Source organism: Lepisosteus oculatus, chromosome 4 (assembly GCF_040954835.1).
Source record: "Lepisosteus oculatus isolate fLepOcu1 chromosome 4, fLepOcu1.hap2, whole genome shotgun sequence".
Taxonomy (NCBI): domain Eukaryota; kingdom Metazoa; phylum Chordata; class Actinopteri; order Semionotiformes; family Lepisosteidae; genus Lepisosteus; species Lepisosteus oculatus.
In genome coordinates this window covers 22,909,533-22,934,674 of record NC_090699.1, presented here as the reverse complement: position 1 = coordinate 22,934,674, position 25,142 = coordinate 22,909,533, and the positions used below count along the sequence as shown (strand labels likewise).

Below are 25,142 nucleotides of genomic sequence, written 5' to 3'. Positions count from 1 at the left end.
CTGCTGACAAGATCATAAGGTCATTCTAACAGATCACAGCAAAGGCATTTTTACATCAACAATCAAATAATATCAAATAAAAAATGTGGTGAGATGATGAGAATAATAAGAAAATAAAAAAGTTAACGCATTATGAAAAAAAAGTTTTTTTAAAAAACCGAAAGATTACGATGATTGTGAAAGATTAGTGTATGAAAAAAACACTGTACTGAGTAGGTATCTCTGCTCTTCTGTCTCTGAAATAAGATGGAACATAATCCAAAAAAAACTATTACTATTTTAACATTTTATACATACAGTACATTTTTTGATAGACTACCTGTTTCATTTATCTCATGACTTATATCTTATTACATTGTTATGTTTATGTCAAGGGTATTTTCACATTTCTGTGCAATTGATCAGCTATGAGAGGCAGATACAATATGGAGACCTGCTACTCCTTTCCCTGTCTTTGTGCATGCACAGTTACGGATTCATGATTCAGAAATCAGGCCACATTTACAGTCGGCACTAAACCACTATTACGTGGTTTTTATAACATTCATACAAGTCTTTAGGGCGTGACACTCCGTGGAGCAGATAATCAATTGTAATTCCTTAGTTAAAGGAGAGGCGAAAAAAAAACAACTAACAACAATTCATGTTTGCCGTTTTATTCTTTTTCGTAAACAAGGCAATAATGTAGCTCTATTTAACAATGTCAAATTCGTTGCAGATTTTTGCAAACAGGTGCGGCCCCGGCGGTGCAGTACCCTAAAGGTTCGCTGACCTGTTCATTTTCAATATTTAATGTGCATTAGCTGCTGAGGGGGTGGGCATAAGAGTGCCTGGTATCTTCATAATCATTTTCGTCATTAGAATATCAATCGTAGAACATCAAACATCGAAGAAAAGGAGCTCAGTTTCTCTCGCCGTACCTCTTCGCCTGTGTCGTCGCTCTTGCGCGGGGTCGCAGTTCCACCTACGAGCGGGAGGGGTCGCCCTGCGCGCCGTTCCAGGCTTCTCCCGGCACTCCGCCCAGCTTGAAACGCAGCTGCCCCTCTCACTCGCTCGGCGAACATGGCGGACAGCGCAAGCGAGAGCGACACCGATGGAGCGGGCAGCAGCTCGGCCGCCCCGCCGTCTTCTACTTCTTCCTCGTCTTCCAGCAAGCCGGGCATCGTCATCTCCCCGTTCCGTCTGGAGGAGCTGACGAACCGGCTGGCGTCCCTGCAGCAGGAGAACAAAGTGCTGAAGATCGAGCTGGAAACGTACAAACTCAAGTGCAAGGCGCTGCAGGAGGAGAACCGGGACCTGCGTAAAGCCAGCGTCACCATTGTGAGTAGCAGCGGGGCTGTGTGCGGGGGATCAGGCGTGCGGACACATCATGGTCGCTAAAATGCGGCACACGGCGGGTGTACTGCGTTAATCCCCAGCCGAGCTTCGTTAAGTATCCATCTTTAAAACGAGAGTAGTAAGACTCTTGGTTGTCTGCCTGTGAACTCCTGTTTCGCCCCATTTTTTCACGAGAATGTATCGTTCAAGGCCTGGTCTCTCGACCCTCCCCCCCGCGCTGAATACTCCTTTTTTAGCCTCTCTGGAAGGCAGAAATCACACAGCAACGTTCACGGTACCGTAACTTAAAAACGGAATCGCGGACTGTGTCTGTAAGGGGACATTTCTGTGTTTCTCGGGGGCTCTAGCGAGGCCGCCGCTGTCCGAGCCTGGGCTTGAACAGGGGTGAGGGGAGCATCCGAGGGGTCTCATCCCTGAGCGAAGTGGAGCCCCGGCCGTGTTGAACTGCCCTTGTGTGTAGCACAGCGCTGTCGTCCCCGACCCTTCAAACAGTAAAAATCCCTGGGCAAGTAGAAATAGTCGGGCCTCCTGGTTTCCTCTTTATTTGTTCTGCTGTTAATAGACGAAACGCCATAAGCATGGCATTGTGTGCTTTAGCGGGGATTTGAGCACTGTTAAAATAAAAGCGTGGATCTTGTAGCTGAGAAATGTTCGCTTAAATGCTAATTATGTAAAGCGGTGTACTTTATTTTGGTTGAAAACGCTGCATGCCGTTCCTAGTGGCCTTTCAGATCCGGACCTTTTTTTTTTTTACAAAAGGAGTTCATCGAGTCATTTATTGAGGCATAAAGCGAGGCCAGTCATTGCTCAAGTTTTATTTTTTTACTGGATCATTCTTCTCTTCGTCCGACTGGAGTTGTGCCGGACATGGCAGTGATGGGAATCGGAATAATTGTTTCTACGAGAGACAGAATCACAGCAAAATGGTTGTCGGTTAGGTGTGCATATGTGCGAGAGCATCTCGTGTCTATACGCCGTCTACTTTTAAACACATTTCTGTACTTTTTAACGCCTTGTTCCTTTCTGGCGGTGTATCTACGTGTCTGTACTTTCAGATGCCCCGGCACAGGAAACCGTACGTGTAGTTTGCGGGTTAGCCCGTTGCCATGTGGATGTCTCTTTCATGGTCGTGTTTGGGTGGGGACTGCAGCACGTTGTGTCTTGGTGGGCGGTTGACAGCCCTGTGCCGAGAGTGACTGCTGTCGAAATCCGGCGTAATGTATGAACGTGCTGTGTAATTTTCACAGTGCCACCCGTGAGGTTAGTTTATACTTGCTCCGGCCGTTCACGCTTGCCGGCGTTCATTCTTTCTTGCAGTTATCTTGTTAACTTCTCACTGTGATATTTTAAAGCCAGCTTGATATCGGTGCCTTCATTTAGGGGCCGATCTCTTATCGAGCCCGAGGTGTACCGTGAAGAGAAAGGTGCTTCCGAAGTTTCTTTTTCATGCAGCCGTTGCTTCTTGTCTCTTAAATTTTCCATCTGTTTATAATGCAGTTGGTATCAGGAAGTGAGCTAATTGACGCCATTGTGTTTTGTGGTTTGGATTCAGCTGGAGTTTTCACAGTTGGCGTGTAGTTTTGACTTAATGTTTAATGTCAGGTTATAATAAGAGCAAACGTGGACATGGTGACATTTCCTGTACACCTGAGTCTTGAAGAATGTTGAATGAGTAGGTAATGTTTTGGACCTCAGGCTCAGACCCTTGTTAAAGTAGTTTGAAAACATTTGTTTTGTTTGACCCGATTATGGTTTTACTTCAGTGCAGTACGGTTAATCAGTAACACGCTGGTCCAAAAATACAGCTACCTTCTGCTTTCTGATGGTGAATGAAGCATAGTGCATGTGGCCTTTTGAGTTCAGTGAGTGCTACCTCATTCCTTAAAGCCAGAGCCACTTCTTGCTTTTTGAACACAAGTGAGGAATCTGGGTAGTTAAGTGTTTTCTGTCGTGTAATGTAGGTCCTTGTACATCTGCTTTGATTCCTGCTTTGTGACATGGCAATTTTTGGTAACCACATGACGAGTTAGAACCAAGGCAGGTGTAAGATAACCTATGTTTTACCTCAACAATGGGTTGTGCAAGCATGTGAACTGCAAATGCATACTGTTAATTCATCATAATCAGTAGTAATACAAAAGATCAAGGACAGTGGCCAAACTATTTATAACAGGAGAATTCTAGGTTACTGAGTTTGGTAAGTATGATGCAACTATGGGCGGAGCGGTGGCTCTGTGGCTAAGGATTTGCGCCCGTGGCTGGAAGGTTGCCGGTTCAAATCCTGCAGATTATGCGGGGAAAAAGACGAATTCCTAATGTAAGAAATTGTATATGGCTAATAAAGTGATCTTATCTTATCTTATGTTCCAGTGGTATTCAGGTTTTTACTCAGTCACCATCCCTTTAAATTCTGATGTTTTTGTCCAGCAAGAGTTAGCGACATGTCGTTACTGTACCGAAAGGTGTTTAGACCAATGTGTAAAAATAATGTGTCATAATGTCGGGAAATTGCTTTGTGCTTGTTCATTGTACACATTTGAAGTTATGGTTTTATATTCCAGGTTTTTGTGCATTTATGAATTCTTCAGGGAATATAGTAGACGTGTCAACAGGTAACATGAAAGGAAAATACATACTTCTACATGCACTCTTTATGGTACTACACTTCTGTTTAGCAGTAGTGCAGTTGTTTGCTGAATATTTGCATTGTCTTTTTAAGTGGCCTCATATAACTAAATAAAAATACCCTTGGTTGAGTGATTTTCTCAAACAGTTTACTTAAGTGAAGGAAGTGGTCGGTGTTTTTGCCCTTTTAATTTTGTAGGCTTTATTGTAGGTCTATTCATCCATTCATTTTCAAACTGCTGCCTCCAATTCAGGGTCGCAGGGAAGCCAGGGCCCATCCTGGGAAGCAACAGGCAGAAGGCAGCAGTTATCGGCCTGGTCACTTTTAATTCACGATTGCACTTCTGGTTTGAATAGCCTCCTATTCCTGTGCGTATTTGTTCCTATAGAGGAGAAACGGCAGGGTTTAAAGAGCCATTTTCTCTCCCTCTGATGATGAAAGTCACGCTAATGTGTGTGTCCAGATCGTGTTCCCTGGTCTGGAAATGGAATACGTACACTGGCCAGTGTTCTGCTATTTGAGTAGCAGCTGGTCATTTTATGGGGCAGCAGTAACCTTCTTTCTTTCACATTTCTCATACTGAGTTACAGGAAACTAGACTTTCATTCTTTATTATTGTGCGTCATTGTCTCTATTAATTTAATGGAGTGTAATTTTCTATGTTCAGAATTGACCATGCCTCACTTTTGTTGTTTTTAGTGATTATATTCCTAATGTGTTGTTGCTGCCAGTATTTGATAGGAAAAGGTCTGTGCCTCAAATTAGTGTGTGCTCAAGAAATGCACTTCTTTTAATGTGACTGTAAATTTCAAAATGTATGTTAATTTATGGGGTTCACTTTAGAAAGCTGCAGCTGTTCCTAGAACAAGCGAAAGTGGTGTTTGAGTCAGTATATAATAGATGGCTCTCAGTAATAGAATATTAATGTTGTTTATTGCATGCTGAAAAGAGAAGAAAAGAGAAACAACATTTCGACTGCGTTTGGCTGTGGAGCCTTCTTCAGTTGTGCCATTGATTCTATTGTTTATTATTGCTCACACCCAAAGAAGGCTCCGCAGCCAAAACGTTGTTTCCTCTTCTCTTTTCAGCATGGAATAAACCTTTACTTGTTCCTTTGCAGCCTACGCATGGTGACGCAACTACCTACTTGAATTGATTTTGCTGGCAGTAACTTTTAACTCTCTTCCACCTGATATGTGTGTCTAAAGGCACAGTGGGTTTCTCTTCAGGCAGGTGTGGGCATGCACTTCTGATGGTGCACCTCTGGGTGGGGCATCATGAAGCAAGTGGTTTTATTTGAGGCAGTAAAGAACTAGGGATTGCAAAAATGGAAAAGGTCATCCAGGTTAAGATTGTTTCCTCAGATATGAAACAGCTGCTGTGGGAAACGAAGCTAAAGCTTCAGATTGCTCCCTCGTTCACGATTTTCAATTTTTTTACCTAGGAAATGTAATGTACTGCATTAGTCCATATATGATTCTGCTCCTCTGCCTATTAGTAATTTGAGTTTAAAGTGGGCAATTCAAGCTGCATGAGATGTCTATACCAGAGATTACAAAGGGAAGGTATCAGGCAGTGCTGAAGAATTTTTGCGTTCTCTTTCTTGCTACGTCTGTTTGAAAGGCTGTGTTTTTCTCCTTTTTTTTTGGGTGGTGCTCAAGATTTGGCTCCAAGATCAAAAATATAATTCAATTCAAGTGTGTTGCACCTGAGGTAAAATGACGCAGTTGGTGCTTTTGTGCTGTGTGGGTAATCAAGTGTAATACAGTGAAGAGCTTGATTTTTCTTACGGTTTGTAAAAGGGGGTGGGGAGGAACACCCAGAGTTACAAGATAGTGTTTGTCATAGTTCAAGGCTACAACTGGATTGAACACTCATGTATTTCAAGCATTAGGTCATTTATCCAGTTCATTTATCCAGCTCTTCCCCGGTAGTCCATTTAAATGGTGGCATTGAGGGGGGGATAAAAGCATTTTCCCTGCTGGAACTTCTCATTGAGTAATGCGTTCCTGCATTGATTCTATTGTTTAAAAGCGGAGCCGTACATCCTGAGTGTGCAATTTGGTATTCCTGAGGATATCTAGTGCCAGAATTTTCTGCTACATGCCAGAGCTTTTCCATGGCTCGCCAGCTTGTCATATTCGCTGTGCGCGACCCTAGCTTCTGATGTGTGTCCCCACATAACCCTCATTCTCTTCTGATTGCCTGTACGTCCTGCTGGATGGCATCTGATCTGATCTGATACTTTATATTTATGATATCCCCTTTAGGCAACTACTAACCGTGATGGGGACCTCTGCCTTTTGCTGTTTGATTGAATGCTCGGTTCTGTTATACTGTTGTCTTATGAGTTCCAAACCTGGTTAATTTTTTTTACCTATTTAAGCTCCCTTTACAGGTGATGTGCAAATGCTAACTTGCATCTTGCGTCATCTACCAAGAGACCAAAAAGTGATTTCAGCAGATGCTACATTCCCTATCCTGTCACTGTTGTGGTCATGCATCAACACACATCCATTCCTTTTTAAATTCACAGATTTAATTGCACAGACCAATTTCATCTACTTGTCTTTTAGTGTCAGTGTTTTTTTGTGCTCTGGCAGGATCTCTGAAAAGAGCTGAAAGCGGTTTGACTAAACCAGAGCTACTGACAATACTTTGTGTATTAGAAGATATAAGTCAGACGAAACAAGGCCAGATAAGGTCTGAGGAAATTCAGGACATTGAGTGGAGGATGTTATTGGTTTGGTGATGAGCACTGGCAGAGACAGAGACAATGGCTTGTTTTGAATCTTTATAAAAATCCATTATTAGTTATGACAACAATTCACGATAACAGAGATTGACAGTACCTCAGTAGTCCCATTACAAACCTTTTCGTTTTATATAGTTTTATGTTTCATGGCTGGCCTTAGTTTAAAAATCAACTGTTACAATAGAAGCCAAATCAAAGTAAGGGCATGTGTGTATTTTTGTACATTTATTGAACAATGAAGAAGAGAGATTACCAAGTTAATCTTAGCTCAAGTCCTTCAGTCCTTATCTACAAGCTCACAAAAGGTCACTTTAACGCCTGTTCCACTTGGAGTTTCAGCTTTCACTCTCTTTTTCTAGCCCTTCACTCTCGTATTTTGTGGGGTGATTTAAATCTGATGGTAAAATAGACCATAGCAGGGCTGCATCGAGAAAGTCACTTGACTTATGATTGAGTCAAATTATTGAAGCAATTTGAAAGTAATAAGCTGACCTGTTCTACTTCAGAAATCTCAGGAATTTAATGTTTCCATTTTAAGGCCCCCAGTACACAGAAATAAGTGATGGTGCACAGTTTGTACAAAGGCCATAGAATTACCTCTGTAGAATCATTTATTGGACTGCAGACATTCTCCATATTGGTTCTGAGATCCCCAAAATGAGATGCATTTAAAGTAGGACCACACGTTTACAGAAGGAAGCAAATATTTGGCCTTTTTTCATACCTGACCTATTTTTCCCCCACAGAACTCGCAAAATCAAACTCTTGAGGCTAAAGGAAGTCTGTTATGCTTGGTTGGACATGGAACAACATGTTTCACTGTTAGTTCTTGCAATGTGAGGAAATTAATAAGGTGTTCTGCCTGCTGAAAACTTATTCGCAGCTTTCAAATTGAATTCTGTGAATGCAGGTTAAACAGATGCTAAAAAATCCCTGTTATATAAAAATGTAGTTTTTGGACAACCCTAAGACAAGCTGTGTACAGAATGCTATCTGTTTTATACATGTGCCTCTCAGGGTTCTGTTCTCATTTTTAATGTCTTGAAAGTGTAGATACTGAATACGTTATGACACAGGTTGACTTCCTTTACTGCTTATATCTTTGACTTTAGGCTTCACATGCAGCAGCTTTTTAAAGATTACTTTTCTTTACGGCATCTTTACATCTGGTTTTACTATGAGAGACAGTGCTTATTTACACAATATTTATATTCACCTGCCATAGGGCATAATGAAGTAAGAAATCTAATGAAGACTGTTGCAGAGCTCTCATGTAGTTTTAAGAAGCTAATTAGTTATTGTTTAAACTTCACCTGAGGCAGATGGTACAATTTCGGTAAAGTGATTATCAGGAGGAATTTCTATGCTCATCGATCATTTAAATTCTTTGTAGGCCACTTCCTCTTCAGAAGAGACCACAAAGCAAAATAGGTTTCACTTTTTATTTATTTTGCAGTCAAGGTTTCTAGACAGACATGTTTTTGTGAGAGAATTAGCCAACGTGTTTTGTAGACTGTCCGTTCTTTTCAACATTTGACGGCATTCTGTCCAAGCAAAAAAAAGTTTGCCAATAATTTATGAATTCTCACTAGCAAAAAGGAATACTAAGTAAAAGCTCTAGCCTGATACCTATGAAAATTATTTAGTCTTAAATGTTTGGCCTTTCAAGTAAAATTATGTCACCCTAATTAGGAGCAGAGTGAGTCTTTCCATGCATTCAGATGCATAAGCGAAAGAATGTTACATTAAGTAGCTGCCAAGCTAGGCTTGTGGCTTTACAGGCCACAAACAGTTAACAGAAAGGCCTGCAAGCTCTGTTTCTCGAAAATTAATGGTATTTGGCATTTTTAAATGCCATCACTAAATTAGGTTATTTCATTGAAAACCATTGATCAATATGATTTCTGAATAAAATGTAATATCAAAAGAGGTGCTTATATTTTGTACACAAACATTGATGAGTGAAGGGACAGCAAACTATATGTTTAGTTTATAAGAAATACACTTATGTATAAACTGAAGCCGAGATCTGGGGAAGATTTGAATTGTCAGTGTTTCACATTTTCTAGTTTAGTTTGTATTTAATGTGGTAAAGGAATAGGTTATATTGGAGAATTGATGAGGAAGACTTGTGTTGAAAGCCCATTCTTGATGCTGTTCACTTGACATATTCTTTCTGTTTCCATTTGCAGCAAGCGAGAGCAGAACAAGAGGAGGAGTTCATTAGCAACACCCTATTCAAAAAGATCCAGGCACTGCAGAAAGAAAAAGAGACCCTTGCTGTCAATTATGAAAAAGAAGAAGAATTCCTCACAAATGAACTTTCACGAAAACTCATGCAGGTAAATTCCTGATCAGAATCATTGGAATCAAGTGCGTAGTCTTCATTGCTATCACTTACAAAGTGAGAAGTCACCCTGTCTTCAGCTGGTAATATTAAATTAAGACAGATATCTCCAATTTGAAAAGCACAGGCATCTCTAGCATTTGTTTGTTGCTAGTTAATATTTAGCTAAATTAGTAATTATAGTGTGAAAATTGTCCAGTTTAGATATTCTCTGCTGTGTGACATTGTTCTCTGAAACAATTTAAGGGTTGTGGTATGTGTGATGAGTATAATTTCTTTCAGTGGAGTATTTGCTGTACCACACTGATGTTCATTGTGCTTGTCAGTGGGACAGCAGCCCAGCCGTATGAACTGTCTGGCGTTTTTGACTGCGCAAAAGCACGTTATACAAAAGATTGACAATTGTTGAAATCCTTTTTAATTTGGAATTGCATTAAATGTAGGCTATTACATTTAATGCCATTGTATGTAGGTTTTTAAGACACTGTACACTGTGCCATTCAGCATTTGTAGATTTATATATGAATTGTCTTAGTATTTAGTGTGCAGTTTTATGCCTGTGAATGCAGGGCATTTGTGCTGATGATCATCTTTGTTTCAGCTGCTACATCTGTCTGAAATGCTAACCCATTTAGTTTGGTGCTCCTATCTTCTTTGACAAGCGTGCCAGCATCTTCAAAGTAGACATTGAACTCTGCCCCCAAAAATGTCTCTGACCTCTGTTTTAATCTGAACTGGACTTAGTTGTGTAGAAGGTATTACAAGCTTTACTTCAAGAGTAAAGGAAGGAGTCCATTTTGCATTTCTCTGATCTGCCATCTTCACGGTTTTTACTGAGATTGCTGAAAAATTTCCAACAATGGAATTTAAGGTTCGACAAAGAAACACGTGAACATTTATTATAATTCAGCACTGTTGAAATAAAACGGAGGTAAAAGATTGCATTCAATGTATTCTGCACAAGACATAAACAGTGTTTTGATTTTAATGTCGCAGTGACTGCATATTCATTTTGCATGAAGAGCCCTACATTCCAGTTATTATACTGTTGGAATTTTTCTACCACAGGACAGCGGCTCACAAACAGAACAATCTCAGGCCAAAGAAATAGAACGTATAAAACGTATATGAACGTAGAGTGAGGCATGTAACATTAAGCCCGTCTGTTTTTAGCGTGATAGGTTATACCTTCTCGTACTACTTGAGTTGTTACTGCTGCACAGCTGGTTTTCCCGCTTACATGGGTGACTTTCCAACATGTCTGTTAACATGACGCGCACTTGGTTCTTCACAGAAGCAAGCCTTGAAAACAGCTGCTCGCAGCAGTAGGTTGATCCTTTCGGGGATGCAGTTTTGAACACCCCGTCTCAGGTTTAGAAATTCACCGGCACCTCTATAGTGTGTAGATTTCCAGCACAGGCAGGTTGGTATCCTTACGGCTTTAAGCTGGATGTTTTTAGGTACATTGATTGTTCCAGCTGTGAAGGGTGTGGCAAAAATGTTTAATTCCAGTTCTTTCATTCTGGCACCTTGAAAAGCTCGCTGGATTTCTGCAGCAAATGTGCGCACTCCCTGGTGTACTTTGTGTACACACTGGTTTTGTTCCAGAAGGGTTGGAAGGGACGCCAACTGAGTTGACATTGTCTAGTTGCATTTGCCACAGCTTTAACATGGATTTGGAACCAGCCCTTTTATTCCCTTACGGACTGCCGGGTAAGTAGTTATGTTGGCGATGAATGCCTGGAGCAGGTCACACAGCCACATGGGGACCCTCAGCTCCACAAGACAGCGAAGGGAAATCGTGTTGAAAAGCTTCATTGCGGCCCATCGGCATGTTCCCTTGGCTCAGCCGTCGCATTTCACAATAGAAAAGTAAATTGCTGGGCTTCTGATTCAAGGTTTTTCTGTAGCTCTTTAGCTTGGAGGCTGTTTGATCCTCTGCTTATAATGAATTCTGGCTACAGCTGTCAACATTGTGTTGCTCAGTCACACAGATTTTGATAAATAAGGCAATGACTTACTTGGATCAAGGCTGAGATGTTTCTTCTTGACTACAGTAACTAATCTCCTCTGAGATACAACCGCAGCTGGGACACTATCATTAGTAAGACAACTCCATTATTAACAGACTTTTGCTGATGACATAACCTTCTATAAAATATCTTCTTTTGCTGCTTGCATTGGTGTTATAACACAGCCTCTTAAATCTTGTAGTCACATGTAAGTCCACACAGAAAAGTAGCCACCTGAGCAGTCTCGAGAGTAGAGCTCAAAATCAGCCGCAGAATCTTTTAGAGACATTTCAGTTTCCTGAGCCATTGTGTTAATTTGATCTGAGGCTGTCTGGTGAGAGAAACTCACACTTTCATATAATTCAAGAAGCTGTGGGTGACAAGAAGATAAGTTCAAATTCTGGAGGAGGTGAAGGTTTTATTGCGTTAAGTTCACTCACTGTATAACTGGCTTGCATAACTGTCCATTAACTTTAAGTATTTAAGTGCTTAAACTTTCATGGAGATCTTCATATTTAATATGCACTGTTTTTAGTTTTATAGTTTGTTTTTTAGTGACAAATCACTTCTCCATAAATCAGGCAAACTGGCTTACATTTCACCTTAACACAACAAACTGTCCTTTTTTCATTAAAAACACAGCACTCCACATCTACTTATTTTTGCTGATGTTGCCCAATGTGAAAAGGAACTGGACAGTTGGCACACCTTTCCATATTCACACAAACTGCATTGTCAGTGTATAGTAGCCGACAATGAATGAGATGCAGCCAATGTTCAATTAGGAGGAAATGACATCACGCATATGGGAGTCGAGAAATGGTCACTGGTTGCCATGCCAACATTGCCCTGCAACACATCAATGTATCTGAATTTAATGATGATGCTCTTTTATTAAAAAAGTTAATAGTCTGTGTATTTTTAGAAGTTTTCTCTGTGGGCTGGAATAATTTCTGCAACAGTCTGGCGCCCAAGGTTCCCCACCCTAGGATTAGAGAGCGGAATAAAAGTGATTACAGCCTAAAAAGTCCAATATAAATATGGGCACTGTATTTGGAAACACATTCATGCCTCAGTGGAGCCTGGCAATACTACTGCTTGCTCAGGCAGGAGGTCTTGAGTAAATAAGAAAACACTCTTCATTAACCATAATCTTTGTGCTTGTAGGTCACATCGCTCATGGGAGGAATGTGCATGTTTCACAGGGTCAGTTAGAAAGGTTAACCTAATTAGTTATAGATCTGTTTTCATGAGCAGAATATCTGTGCTTCTCCTTGTCCTCAATGGTGTCTTACGAGCACTCTTGATTATTAATAAATTTAGTTTAAACGTAATTTTTTTCTAAGATCTACGTATTAATGTAGAGTATCCAATGCAAATAAAATTTCTGTTTTGACATTTAGCCTTCCCTTAGTGAATTTCTATTACTTCAAATTCGTACTAGCAATTTCAACATGGTGACATTTAGTTAGATTGTTCTTAAGTGTGTGAACCTTTTACCTTTTTTCCATAGCTGCAACACGAAAAAGCCGAACTCGAACAGCACTTAGAGCAGGAACAGGAGTTCCAAGTGAACAAATTAATGAAGAAAATTAAAAAACTGGAGAATGACACTATATCAAAGCAGCTCACGCTGGAACAGGTAGGAGTGTTGCATAATGCAAAGCAGATCAAATACATTAGTAAAGAAACCAAATTAATTAAATTAATTTTAATGTTTAGTCGGCTATTTTTTTTAAATGGTCCTGAAAACAACATTTCTAATTAAGGATGGTCTTAACAGTTCTGTACCTATAGATTTTACAATTTTTCAGCTCATTTTGAGAAAATAATTGAATGTCAAGATTTGTAGCTAAATGATTATGGCCCAAACTGTTTTAGTTTTAACATGATAACTTTACAAACTGTACTTTTAAGAATAATGACCGAATGTTTTTTGCAATCATAAATCACATGTATGTCAAATAAGAATGATCTATTACCCCTTGGTGTTTGAAATTCCTGAAGATCAGTTTTGTTTGTATTCTGAAAACATTTTTTATATATATTGGAACTGTTTAATTGTATTTGGTTTTTTATGCTGAAGAGTTTAAAGGTCCTCTACTGCAGGGTGTCTTTCAGCTGTTAGAATGCCAGCAGGCCTGTAGGTTTTCAAAGTTTCTTAAAAGCAGCTGTACCTGGGGAATAGTTTCTAATAAGTTCAGGTCATTTAGAGAGCCCACCAAGACCAGGGTTAGACACTATATTTTATAATACAAACGTTTAATTATTCAATTCACGATATTTGGAAATTACTTTGTAAAATTTTGTTCTTCTAGCTAAGGCGTGAGAAGATTGACCTTGAAAATACATTGGAGCAAGAGCAGGAAGCATTAGTTAATCGTCTCTGGAAACGGATGGATAAGCTTGAAGCGGAGAAAAGGTCAGTTCCCATTAAATAATGAAATGTAAGAGGCACTTTAGATTTTGCAGGCTCCTTGGTTATCTTGCAGCAGAACAAATGTCAGTATCTTTCCTGTGTTTTATTATAACGGACTGTTGAATCTTGCTTAATTTGATGTAGTTGTTTTTAAATTATCTTAAATGTTTAACCTGTTTTATGCATGTCTGCACCTATTTTTCAAGTTAATTTGAATACATGCTGTATGTCAACATAAGCTTAAAGCCACACTAGCAACATTATTGTTCTGTGGCAATATAACCCTCCCTTTTTAAACTAGAAAAATGTCACATCTTTCCATCTGCTAATTTCAAGCTATGAACCATCCTGTCTTATGTATTTAGATTTACGTTTTCCCTTGTTTCTTAAAACTACTAGTAACTTGGGCAAGAAGTTTGTGGGGTTGGGTATGTTTTGTTTCCTTCAGTGAGATTTATTTTCCAAAAAGTTATTGGTAGTTAAATCGAGTGGTTTTTTATCCATTTTGTTTATAGTCAAAGGGAAAGCAATTTTTTTTTGCTTTACTAACTTTTAACGACTTAACGTTCCGTACTTTGTTACATGGGATCAATCAGTAATATGTCAGCTCAGGAAATATTCCTCTTTGCTTCTTAAGCAAATCCTGAGGGGAATTCTGAAGCTATATAGTGTCATTTTTAATTTTTTCCGATATATGCCCCCCTCTGGCCATGTAAGTAGAGGTGATCTGTGGCAGCGTTTGTTCTCTGCAGGTGGATACAGAAAGGTCTTACATGTATTTCTTTTCAACTGCAGGATCCTGCAGGAGAAACTAGATCAGCCTGTGTCTGCCCCACCATCGCCCAGAGACATATCAATGGAGATTGACTCACCAGAAAACATGATGCGACACATCAGGTTTTTAAAGAATGAAGTAGAGAGGCTAAAGAAACAACTCCGAACTGCTCAGTTACAACGTACGTGGGGAAAATAAACTTTTGATTTGAAGGGAGTTCGCTGAATTAATCCTTAGTTTGCCTTTCCAAGTACATTTCCAAGTACATTTTCAGTATTTTTAAATATAATTGTAGACATTATAGACAAAAATTCAAATGTGACTGTTTTTGTAGGTAACAACCATACATAGCTTAAGTCTTTAACATTTCATTGATGAAAGATAAAAATAGTGCAATGTAGCAAGTGTCAAAGAATACAGATAAATGATAAGTGGTGTTTAATGTGAATGTCCTTCAAGTATTTAACATTTCCCATTACAACAGTAGTTCTTAATAAAATATTGAATATATAGTTCAAAGAAACAGAATTCATTATGTAGGTAGATCATGTCTGGTTTGTTTCTTAATCAGGGTTGTTGCACCCTGGTCCATGAGAGCCCCAATCCCTTTTAATCTATTGAAATCATTACTTTTAAGTAGTTGCTGCTATTTACAAATTGATGATTTAGAGGTTATCTACACCTTGCTGTTCTGGAGCTTTCCAGGACAAAGGTTGGAAATCCCTGACATAAATCTTACTGAGAGTTCGCATGGCTAACTATTCATACTTGATCTCCAGGCAAGGCTACATTTGCACTGGAGTGTGGCCCTTTGACCACTAGAGGGAGTGCTATCACAGTACTATGGTGTTTCCCAGCCTGCAACATTTTGCATCATGAGACAAGAGTTCAATAAGTGTTGAACCAATCAATAAATGATGGCAATCCATCTTGTGTTGTCCCACGAGGGATGGCAGACATTTGCCGAACAGAACGGTCAGTGATTGTGGCAGAGCTGCGCTTCCAGGCATGCGTACGTGATGCAGCGGGCTGCTCGTTTCAGACACCGAGAAGATGGCCCAGTATATCGAAGAGGAGCGACACATGCGGGAGGAGAACATCAGGCTTCAGAGGAAGCTGCAGCGGGAGATGGAGCGGCGAGAGGCCCTCTGCCGACAGCTGTCCGAGAGCGAGTCCAGTCTGGAGATGGACGACGAGAGGTACGGGGCTCTGCTTTAATCTCCTGACTGCTGGGGTTACAGGGCCACCTTCCATTGAAAGGAAGATTGGCTCGTTTTTCAATCAACTTGAGAGCCAGTGCAAGTGCATCGTGGAGACAGTGTACCTGCATTGGTGTTTGTTTGATTGGACAAATTGCCTTACACTCCCCCCAAACCCAAAAAACTCATTTCAGGACAGCCCACGATTTGGCCAACACGCAACTGGACGGTCTGAATTTGCAATAAGTAATTCATTGTTTTCAACGCAGTTCGGTATTGTTATAGCAATCATCGGTGTAAATGCTGTTTCCTGGAAGGGTAAGTAGCATAGATTTTGTGCAAAATCCAGGTTGTGCTAAAATTCTAGTATTTACACAAAATGTGAAATTTACATGAAACAAAAAATTTTTAGACACAGTTAAATGAAATTGTTTTAACGAAGAGCAAAAGAGAACAAGCGTATTTGGATTTTCCCGTGAAGAATAGTATTTTTTAATGTAACATCCTTAATTTCAGATTCTGAATAGTACTGTCAGGCGAATCCTGTATGGTCTGAGCTAAAAAACAGATTGAGGCATTTATTCGCTCAAGGAATCCTGTAATACCCTGTCCACAGGAGTCTATAATACTATACTTAAGTTACAATATGTCCAGGATTAGTTTTATTCTTGGCTTTTTAATTCCCATGACTTTGTGTCATATGCTTTTTAAAGGCCCTGAATAAACATTTATTCTTCTCCTCCAGATATTTCAATGAGATGTCTGCACAAGGACTTCGTCCCCGCACTGTGTCAAGTCCAATTCCTTACACACCATCTCCAAGTTCAAGCAGACCAATATCACCTGGTACGTATACATTTTAATCAAGAGATCCCTTATCTTCAGCCTGCCATTTGGGTTGGATGTGCCTGATCCAGTCATTTTAATGCAGTTTGTACTGGAAATTCCATCCATAAAGACCACCTTTGAGACTTAGGGGACACATAAGCGTGGCAGAAATAAGACTGATATGATTGTCATTTTGGTAATTCTTACCCATTTGCTACTCTTAACTTGATTTTATTGGAACCAGGTTGAACTTCAGGAAAAAATGTTATGATAGCATTTGTTTCTTTTCCGCTTCTCAGATGTAAAAATTCTGAGCTATGTAAATGCTGCCTGTCAGTATTAATTAAGTCTGCCTTAACCTTGAACAGATGAGCAATGAGTTTGGAATAAGAGCTCACCTGAACTACTGTTTTTAATAGGGAATATTTCCATGCTTATACCTTTGTTTTTGGTGTACTATGGAAATACAGTTTAGGTCACGTGGTGCTTGCCTTACCACTCCATAGGTTTTAACAGTTCTCACTTGAGGTGTTTCCGCTAATTTGACATTTCTGTAATCTGTGTTGTCTCTCATAGTAAGTGGGTTTGTGTGTAAAGGCCATGGACAGGCCATCCTGCAATGCAGAACAGCACAGAGGTGGCAGGATTTATATCAATAATACTTGTAGTATAGAGCTGTTGACAGTTCATGATGGCACTCGGAGTCATTGGAGTTGGACAGAACAGGGGCACTGAATTTGCTGAATTAAAGCCTATCGTGCACAAGTCAACTGCAAATTAAAGAGCAGGTTTTTACTGTAATGTGTTTTCACAAAGCATTAATCATGTCTGTAAGCATCACAAGACTCTTGGCATCGGCAGTGACAAACAAGGTTGAATATCTGCTGTATTTGTAATGGACTCAAGCCATCTGGGACCTTCAAAACTTTCCTTCAGAAAAAGAAACCATGCAATAGCTATTAACCAAGAGGTGGAATACAAAGTATTATGTGTTCAGAATTACTACCGTGTCGCAAAAAAGCATAACTTTAAGACTTTTATTAGCTTTGCAAATTGTGAGCTAACCATTTGATGTGTCTTCTTTTCCTACTGAGAAGCAGAATTGATGCTAACTAGAGATTGAAATAGCAATGAACTTTGTTAGAAAATGAAGTGCACTGCCATAGTTCTGCATTTCCTTTGAATATCTGGGGTGAAGGTGGTAATAACCTTTGAGCTTGGACTAGAGACTTGCAGTTTTAAGCAAAATTGCTGTAGAAACAAAAAATACAGAGGACCCTGATTATCAGTGTGTGATTACAGAACTGAATTTTGTCTGACAAGTCACACATGAATGAGGAATCTCATTCCGTTTCAAGCAATTAAGCATGGTCATGTGACGATGTAGTGCTCTGAGAAGACATTTTTCCTTTGTTTCCTTTTCATTACTGAAATTGCAGCTGGTAAATCAAAATCTGCTTCCTGATGTTTTTAGATATTTGAAAAATTGTGATTTTAAAGTGTTCCGTTTTTACCAGTGTACAAATGTGTGTTTGACCAGGATGGATTGAATAAATTTCCTCTGCACCTGGGAGATATGAAAGGCTTTGCAATTTAAGTACGCTGCAATTGCATATCATATTACTAGTGTCTCACTGCCCAAAATGTGATTCTGCGGGCCTGAAATTGCCATGTTTCTATATTTGTATTCATTTGGTGACCATATTTCCAGCAAGATTGAACACCTCTGTAAATTACACAGTGTCAGATGTTCATTATTATTGAAAAGTAAGTGTTGATTAACATGATGAAGAGTAACAAAATGTGAGAAGGATGTTTGTGCTATATTGGTGCTATTATAGAAATTATAGAAGGAATACTATTAAAATGACCCCAGACAAATGTTATGTCGAAGAGGTTATAGAAGGTACTGTATTCAATACACTAGGTTTAAACTTAATGTTTCCTGCTTAATATTTGGAAAAGGCCTACTTTTCTAATTAGTAAAAACGGAATTCATGGAATATGTTTAGCCATGTGTAGCTTTTTCTAAATTCTTTGGTATAAATGGCTTATTTGTTTTACCAAGTGAAGCAAAAATTACATTAGTTAAAAATGATTTATTCAATTTTTCATTCTTTGGAGCTTTGTTCAGAAGGCTAAAGCATATGCAAGGCTGATCTAAAGTTTGAAAGTCAAAATCTGATTCATTCAATATTTTATATCACAGCATACAAACTGAAGTTTCAGTTGGGATTCCTTTAAGTCTAAAATATTAATTTGTGATGCTGTGGGCCTTGTATTGTTTCTGTGTTTTAAGTTCCATAATTATTGGATGAGAAGAATAAATAAAAATCTGAGTGCTGTTGGACTGTGTGGTGCCCACTGCATAGAGAAATTGGATATAAAAAAATGTAGTGATGCAGAAGTACTAAATAGTAAATGTCCTTCATAAGTCTCAATTAAATGTCATCTCCTGTGTTCTAGGTCTTTCATATGCAAGTCATACTGTGGGATTCACACCACCAGCGTCACTGACGAGAGCTGGAATGTCTTATTACAATGCCCCAGGCCTTCATGTCCATGCGGGTTCTTCACATGGCATCGCAGTGAGTGTTTGGCATTTAGTTCAAATGACTATTACAATTTGTCTCTCTTTGTTTAGTGTTTGAAAGTCTAGAAAGAAATGTGTTGTTTGGAACATTATTTTTGTAAAAGCCTGACCTTCACTAGTAAATATGTTGAAATGTATTGTACATAATGTATCTTACCTGACTGCAAGATATAAATTGTTACTGGGTATCAACTGTTTCCTTCTTTTAAAGGACGCGCATGTCTGTTTTTGTAGAGGGTAATTTTAGTCATATGAGGTTACAAGCAAAAGGAGTTCTTGGCTTTTAAGAACTCAAGAACGTAAAGGTTACAAACGAGAGGCCATTCTGCCCATATCACTAGTATGGTTGCTGGCGGCTAACTGATACAAGAATCTCATCCAGCCGTTGCTTGAAAAAAGCCAGGATGCCTTCTTCAGCATCTTAGGCAGGATAACTCTTTCCAGACTCCCACTATGTGTTTATAACATTGCCTCCTACACTTAGTTTTAAAAGCACTTCTCCAAAAGACATTTCTGCATCTGTCCCCTGGTTTGTTTCACTGTTCATTCTGGAGATCTCAAGAAAGGCTAACTCATCTAGCCCATTTGGAAGTTGGCAGTTAATAAATCCAAGGATCTCATTTATTTAAAGAAACCAGGGTATCGTATTCAGAAATATGTTCCATACTCTCACAAGCCTTTGGTGTTTTTTCTAATCATCCTGTTTTAGTTTCATTTGCAAATTTGAATACTTTAAGGACTACTGTGGATTTAGTCGGTGGTCCAAATACTTTAGATCCCTGAGGTGCTTCACTAAATCTTTTACAAACATCATCAAAAGGCTTATGAAACTTTTAATAAACCTGTCTGTTTTACCAAATAACTGTTTATCTCTTCTAAACCCATACTCCATACACTGATTGTATTATTTTCTCACAATTAAGCATAAAACTGAAGTTTTCGGTTATGTTGACCATTGTCATTTCTCAATTATGTCCATTTAAAACCCCACCCTTTTCTGAAGAATTTTCGAAATACTTCCCTTTGTAAGTCTTTGTATCTTCTCAGTGGAATCAGCAGTTATTCTTAATGATGTATCTTAACTATTTTAATCCATTGTAATGCTGTTTCTAAATATGTTTTAGGGTAAATGTTAAATTTACTATGATTTTCTTCTCCTTAAATCCTGATTTCTATACCTGAAACGTATATCCTATTCAGAGTATTCTTGTCACTGAATATAGCTTTAAGGTTAAGACATATTAAACATTATCTTGAATGCAGCTGTGAAGGAATATTGCATTTGTTACTGCACTGACTTCAGTATTTTATTTTCAAGGTGGTGAATACATAGTGTTGCGTTATTGCAGTGAATGTAATGTTACAAAATAAAGACCACCGTACCACGCTGGATGATTTTGCAACATTTGCACCACTTTGTTTTTGTACTAATAACCTTCCCTCTTTTTTTTCCAACAGAGACCTTCGCCTAGAAGAAGCAACAGTCCTGACAAATTCAAGCGACCTACACCTCCACCCTCTCCCAACACGCAATCTGGGGTGCAGCCTGCACCCCCCCCACCACCTCCAGCTCAGCCAATGGCTCAGTCTGGATCCTCCCAGGCAGCTACTTCCCAGCATTCAGTGCATCCCTCCTCACAGCCATAGTGCATGTGCTCTCCAGCAGCTTCCTCAAGAGTGGACTTGACAGAGCAGGTTATTGAAAGCCAAAGGCTTGACCGACATTTGGATTTGACTTACTTGCACTGAGATTATTTAGGCTTCACTGTTAACTGTGTTGTAAATGTTTGTTTAGAATGCAGCCAGTGTTGTGGCTCTACGACACTAAAACCTAACAACCTACTCTTGTCAGTGCTAACTGGAACTTTGTTGGATCTTTTTGGTCTAAATTATTTACCACTCGGACTAGGATAATACTGCATTGTTAAATGTCATGATGCCGATCTCAAATGGCTTTAAGGCTTGATTTTAAAAAGGGAACCTTATTTCATTTTCAGTGCAGAGCCAGCGAACATCTGAAGATATAATTAGCTTACAGAATGCGTCTATTTATTGTGAATTTTCCAATCACTATAGAATCAGCACTACATTTCAAATATAAAATGCAGATTGTTACTGGTACAAAAGTCACTGACAACTCAGTGCCTGTTTGATAATTAAAATGTACAATTACCTGTTTTTTCAGGCTTGGTTGTTTTAGTGCTTGTAACATATCCCTATGGACTATCCCTGTTGAAAAAGAAATATATACATGTAAGATGTTGAAAGGTACTTCAGAGAAAAAAAAACATGTAGTTAAGAAGTAAGAATAATGGGATCTTACCAGTGTTTTGGGAGATTCTTGTGACAATTATATAAACCTGTACAAAATGCATCTAATTTAGAAATCACCATTCTTCTTTAAGTTTTGCAAACTTGCAATGTGAGCACAGGTTAAAATGCTTTTGTTGGCTTTAGCTAAAACTGATTGTCAGAAGGCAGATAAACTGCCTATTTAATAACTGTTTTACACTTTTTTTGAATCTTGACATTGAGCCACCTCAATGGGCTAATGATGTTGACTTTAAGTAGGAGAGCACCTTGGAGGCGCTGTGGAGCAAAATGCTGACAAGAAGTGTGCTTTGTCTTGTTCACCAATTTAAAACTTGTATGTGACATCACAGTATATCATAGGAAAATATTCAAGGCAGAGCTTAGAAGTGGAACAGATGCTTATAAAATACATTGGACTTGTTAAATACATCATTTGCCTTCGCTGATGTAATAAATTGGTTGGTTATACTTTGCAGTTGTAAATATAATGAGTATCTTTTTCATAAGAAAAAAGACGCTGTGTTATACTGTGGCTTGTGCTTCATGAAAACAATTTTCATCTGCCTGTTGACTACAAGGTCTGCCTTTGGACATACAGCTGCACACTAATATATACAGATTTGTTCCTTTAATGAAAATTCCATCATTACAGGGTAATTCAGAAACCAATTTTAAGTGAACGTTTGCTATAATTCAGTATTTGTGAGACAACATTTGGGTCTTAATGATGTAAGCTACATCCTCTTGGTACAATATATGTAGTTCTTGCTTTGAATTTCACATCACAGATATTCCATATACAGTGTCTGTGTAAGTGCTATCACTGTGATTTTTGCAGAGTACATAATAGAATAGCTCCATATATTAACTTAAGGGTTTGCCATAAATACTGCTAATTAAACTATTACTTGCAATAATGGCATGAGAGAATGTACTTCATTAGAGCAAGTATTGAAGTTAAACAGCAAAAAAAGCTTTGCCTAGCTTGCAGAAGTCTTTTTAAAGTAACTGAAATCTCAAATATAGTATTGTTTGTTAACAACTAGTCTTTAAGTCTTTTTTTCATCTTTTAATAGGTTTCAGTATAATTGGCCAGTTCACTGTGCCTCTGGTGAACTGGTGGGCTGTGCATACAGCAGCATCTATTGGTGATCTTACATTTCCTTATGGTTCATTTGCATACATGCAAAATGCTGCTTCAAAATGTAGATATGATTTTATTCTACTTTTAGCACTAATAGTAGTTGTAATACCTTGCAAACCCAAAAATATGTTTGACTGATTTGCGATTGGATCATGTTATTGCCTCATCTTTCACAGCAGCACTGCTGAAGTATTTTAACTTGTAGTTCAGGTATGTGCTTTTATTCAGTATATAGGCTTTTGTGTCTCTGTGATTCAGAAAAATACATTTACGCAACATGTCACAAAGAAGTGTGGTATGAAGCACTTGGAAATCAGGATGTTAAAACTACTGCATAGAAATGGCAAATGCAAAGAAAACTGGTAAAACAATGGGGAAATATTTTTTTGGGAAAAAGATTAATATAAAGCTGTACAATGGAAAAAATTACTTATTCCAATCTTATTCTGACTAAACCTAAAAGAAATGTCAGCTTTTTTTTATATACAGCCAGTTTGCTCTAGTAATGGGGCTCAGAGAGTTTTATCAGTGCGAATGCAGAGAATACCCCATGCATTAAGCCCTAGAGTGGACTGTTCGTGAGTGAATATTACACCGAACATCTAAAGAGTGTTTGTGTATGTGACTTTTATGTGCTTTAGTGGAGGGTATCTAAGAACACAATTTGTTAGGTTTCTGGTTTTAAAACTTTGGCAACTGTTTTGTTTCAAATTGTAAATATAATGGAGTCTCTCCATTATCGCCGAACAGTGCTTTTTTTTTGCATTCATTTACCAAACGCAGGGAAATTCTGTGGTGTTCACATTTCAAAGTTTAGCAAACCCTTTTTGTTAGATTTTTTTGTTTTCTGTTTATTTTTGATTTGCGTTTTTGGGTGGAGTTTTGCTTTTTCTTTAACAGACTGTTGACAAATGAATGTAAAGTTTTCTCGTGTTTAACTGCGATCATAAATGGATGGAACACCTTTGAGCCTTAACTCACTGTGGTATGGCTAAATGTAAGCATTATCTAGCTTCTCCCCACATCAAACAATTAAAGCCTTAATATGTGTTCTGAGCAGTCTTTGGTATTAAATGCTTCTTTCTGTTTTCAAACACTCCATTTACTTTTGGTAACAATAGTTTCATGTGCACAGTTAGTAAATATGTGAAATTCACCCTCTTTCTAGATTTCCTTTTCAGGAATGCAAAGATAGGCCTGTAGTTACAAATGCTCTGAATTTGTGCACAGATGAAATGGGGTTTGTTGGGATATATGTTTTTAGGCTTTACTGGTCTTATCAGGGTCCTTGTTGTCTTGCCTCTGGTCTTCTCTATCAGTGGCAAGGGCAGTTTTGTAAATAGTAAACTTCCATTTGCAGCTTTAATGTTTTTACAGAACCCTAAAGGAGTGGTTAAATCTCTATAGGTGGCTAGAGTCAGGTATTAGTGGTCAGGAAACCGCGAATGCGTGGTTGTTTTCTTTGTTCAAAACTCTTTCAAAAATCTTTCTATTCAACGCAAACCATTTGCATTTCACAGTGACATTAGACCTGTGACCACCAAAATGCTTCTTTTTCGTATTCAAACAGACATTGTGACTCCTCTTCACTCCTAAGCATGTTTTTGTTGAAGATCAGTTCCTCGCCACACAAGTAACATTTGTTTTTTAATACATCAATTTAAATACAGCACAAAAGGTTTTTTAAATGTAAATAGCCAAATGGCACAGGCACTTAACAGGACACTTAGTGTGCCAGCAACACATTGAAGTCTGCCTAGTTTATACTGGTTCAATCCAGCTGATAAAAAGCTTTTTCATCGCTTAAGTTCCTGAGTAATTAATGCGATAAACCTTTTTAATACATATGCACATCACCCAAAACCCGGGCAAGAACAGGGTTTTAAAGTTTACTTAAAAAAATCTATTTAAACCTTAATGAGCAAGATTAAGATTGTATTCAACCAAAGGAAAATTAACTCTTTAAAGGCGTTCTTTTGTTTTTATATTCCTTAGAAATTTGAATTTTGGCTTATACAGCTTGGTGTCAGTTCTTATAATGCTGTTATTCTACTGCTCAGCAACGTGAGTTAATCCATGTAAGAATCCAGTTTGGGGGGGGGTGTAAATGCAGGTTTCTAATCTGTGGCATTGAAAATGAATTCCAGAAGGGTAAGCATTTTAATTGCCTTTTAAAAAGTGAATTGCACAAGTTTCCAATTGCCCAATTCAAAGTTGCCTAAAAGAAATAAGAACTTTGCAAGGTAAGGTCAAGCCAGCAACTTATCGATATATAATATTATTGTGCCGTGACTCTGGCGAGGGAAAACATGGGACACAGCTAAAACACTGCTAACCCTGCCCAAGCAGTGATCAGTTGCTACAGAGCCTCTCTGGTATTCCTCAGGCAACTGCCAGGCCTGCACAGCCCGCAAGACGCTGCAGGAGCAGTTGATGAGTGACGCGTCCTCTAGCCTCCTGTAGCAGAATTTTAACAGGTCAGACTCTCGTCTCCTGAGATCTCCCGGCTTAATAATCAGCATTAAAATAGACATTGGAAGACTTAACATTGTATTTAAAGTGTAAACGTTTGCCTCTTTAATATTTAATATATTTTTTTTTTCTTAATTTGAAAACCGTGCATGTCTTGGTTTGGTGGCCTCAGTGCTGTTGGTCAGCTCGTCGGACTTCTGCAGGAAGGAAATCCAAGATTTGTGTGCGTTTTTCTGGCTGCATTAATTAAAGAAGAAAACGGAGCTCTGTTTTGTAAGAGCTCTACATAACACCTTTCTTTCTGCACATATCTCCAGATCT

General features: G+C 38.7%; 1 protein-coding gene across 2 annotated transcripts; it reads left to right on the top strand.

Moving 5' to 3' along the window:
- Positions 1 to 816: 816 nt before the first annotated feature.
- ccdc6b (coiled-coil domain containing 6b) lies at positions 817 to 23,408 on the top strand. Of its 2 annotated transcripts, none has more exons than XM_015346637.2 (9): positions 817 to 1,320; positions 8,912 to 9,061; positions 12,592 to 12,720; positions 13,397 to 13,500; positions 14,293 to 14,453; positions 15,315 to 15,471; positions 16,217 to 16,317; positions 18,766 to 18,887; positions 20,351 to 23,408. In XM_015346637.2, exons 1-9 carry the CDS (start codon positions 1,063 to 1,065, stop codon positions 20,537 to 20,539), a joined length of 1,371 nt encoding a protein of 456 aa, XP_015202123.1. In that variant the 5' UTR covers positions 817 to 1,062; the 3' UTR covers positions 20,540 to 23,408. The 2 variants fall into 2 exon arrangements, with proteins under 2 accessions (XP_015202123.1, XP_069045065.1); XM_069188964.1 differs by lacking the exon at positions 817 to 1,320 and adding an exon at positions 2,545 to 2,598.
- Positions 23,409 to 25,142: the final 1,734 nt, after the last annotated feature.

Excerpts from the sequence above, each read along its gene's own strand:
- ccdc6b (XM_015346637.2), top strand. The coding sequence starts at position 1,063 with ATGGCGGACAGCGCAAGCGAGAGCGACACCGATGGAGCGGGCAGCAGC. Across the intron at positions 9,062-12,591 it reads TTTCACGAAAACTCATGCAG|CTGCAACACGAAAAAGCCGA; the intron begins GTAAATTCCTGA and ends TTTTTTCCATAG. Across the intron at positions 14,454-15,314 it reads CCGAACTGCTCAGTTACAAC|ACACCGAGAAGATGGCCCAG; the intron begins GTACGTGGGGAA and ends TGCTCGTTTCAG.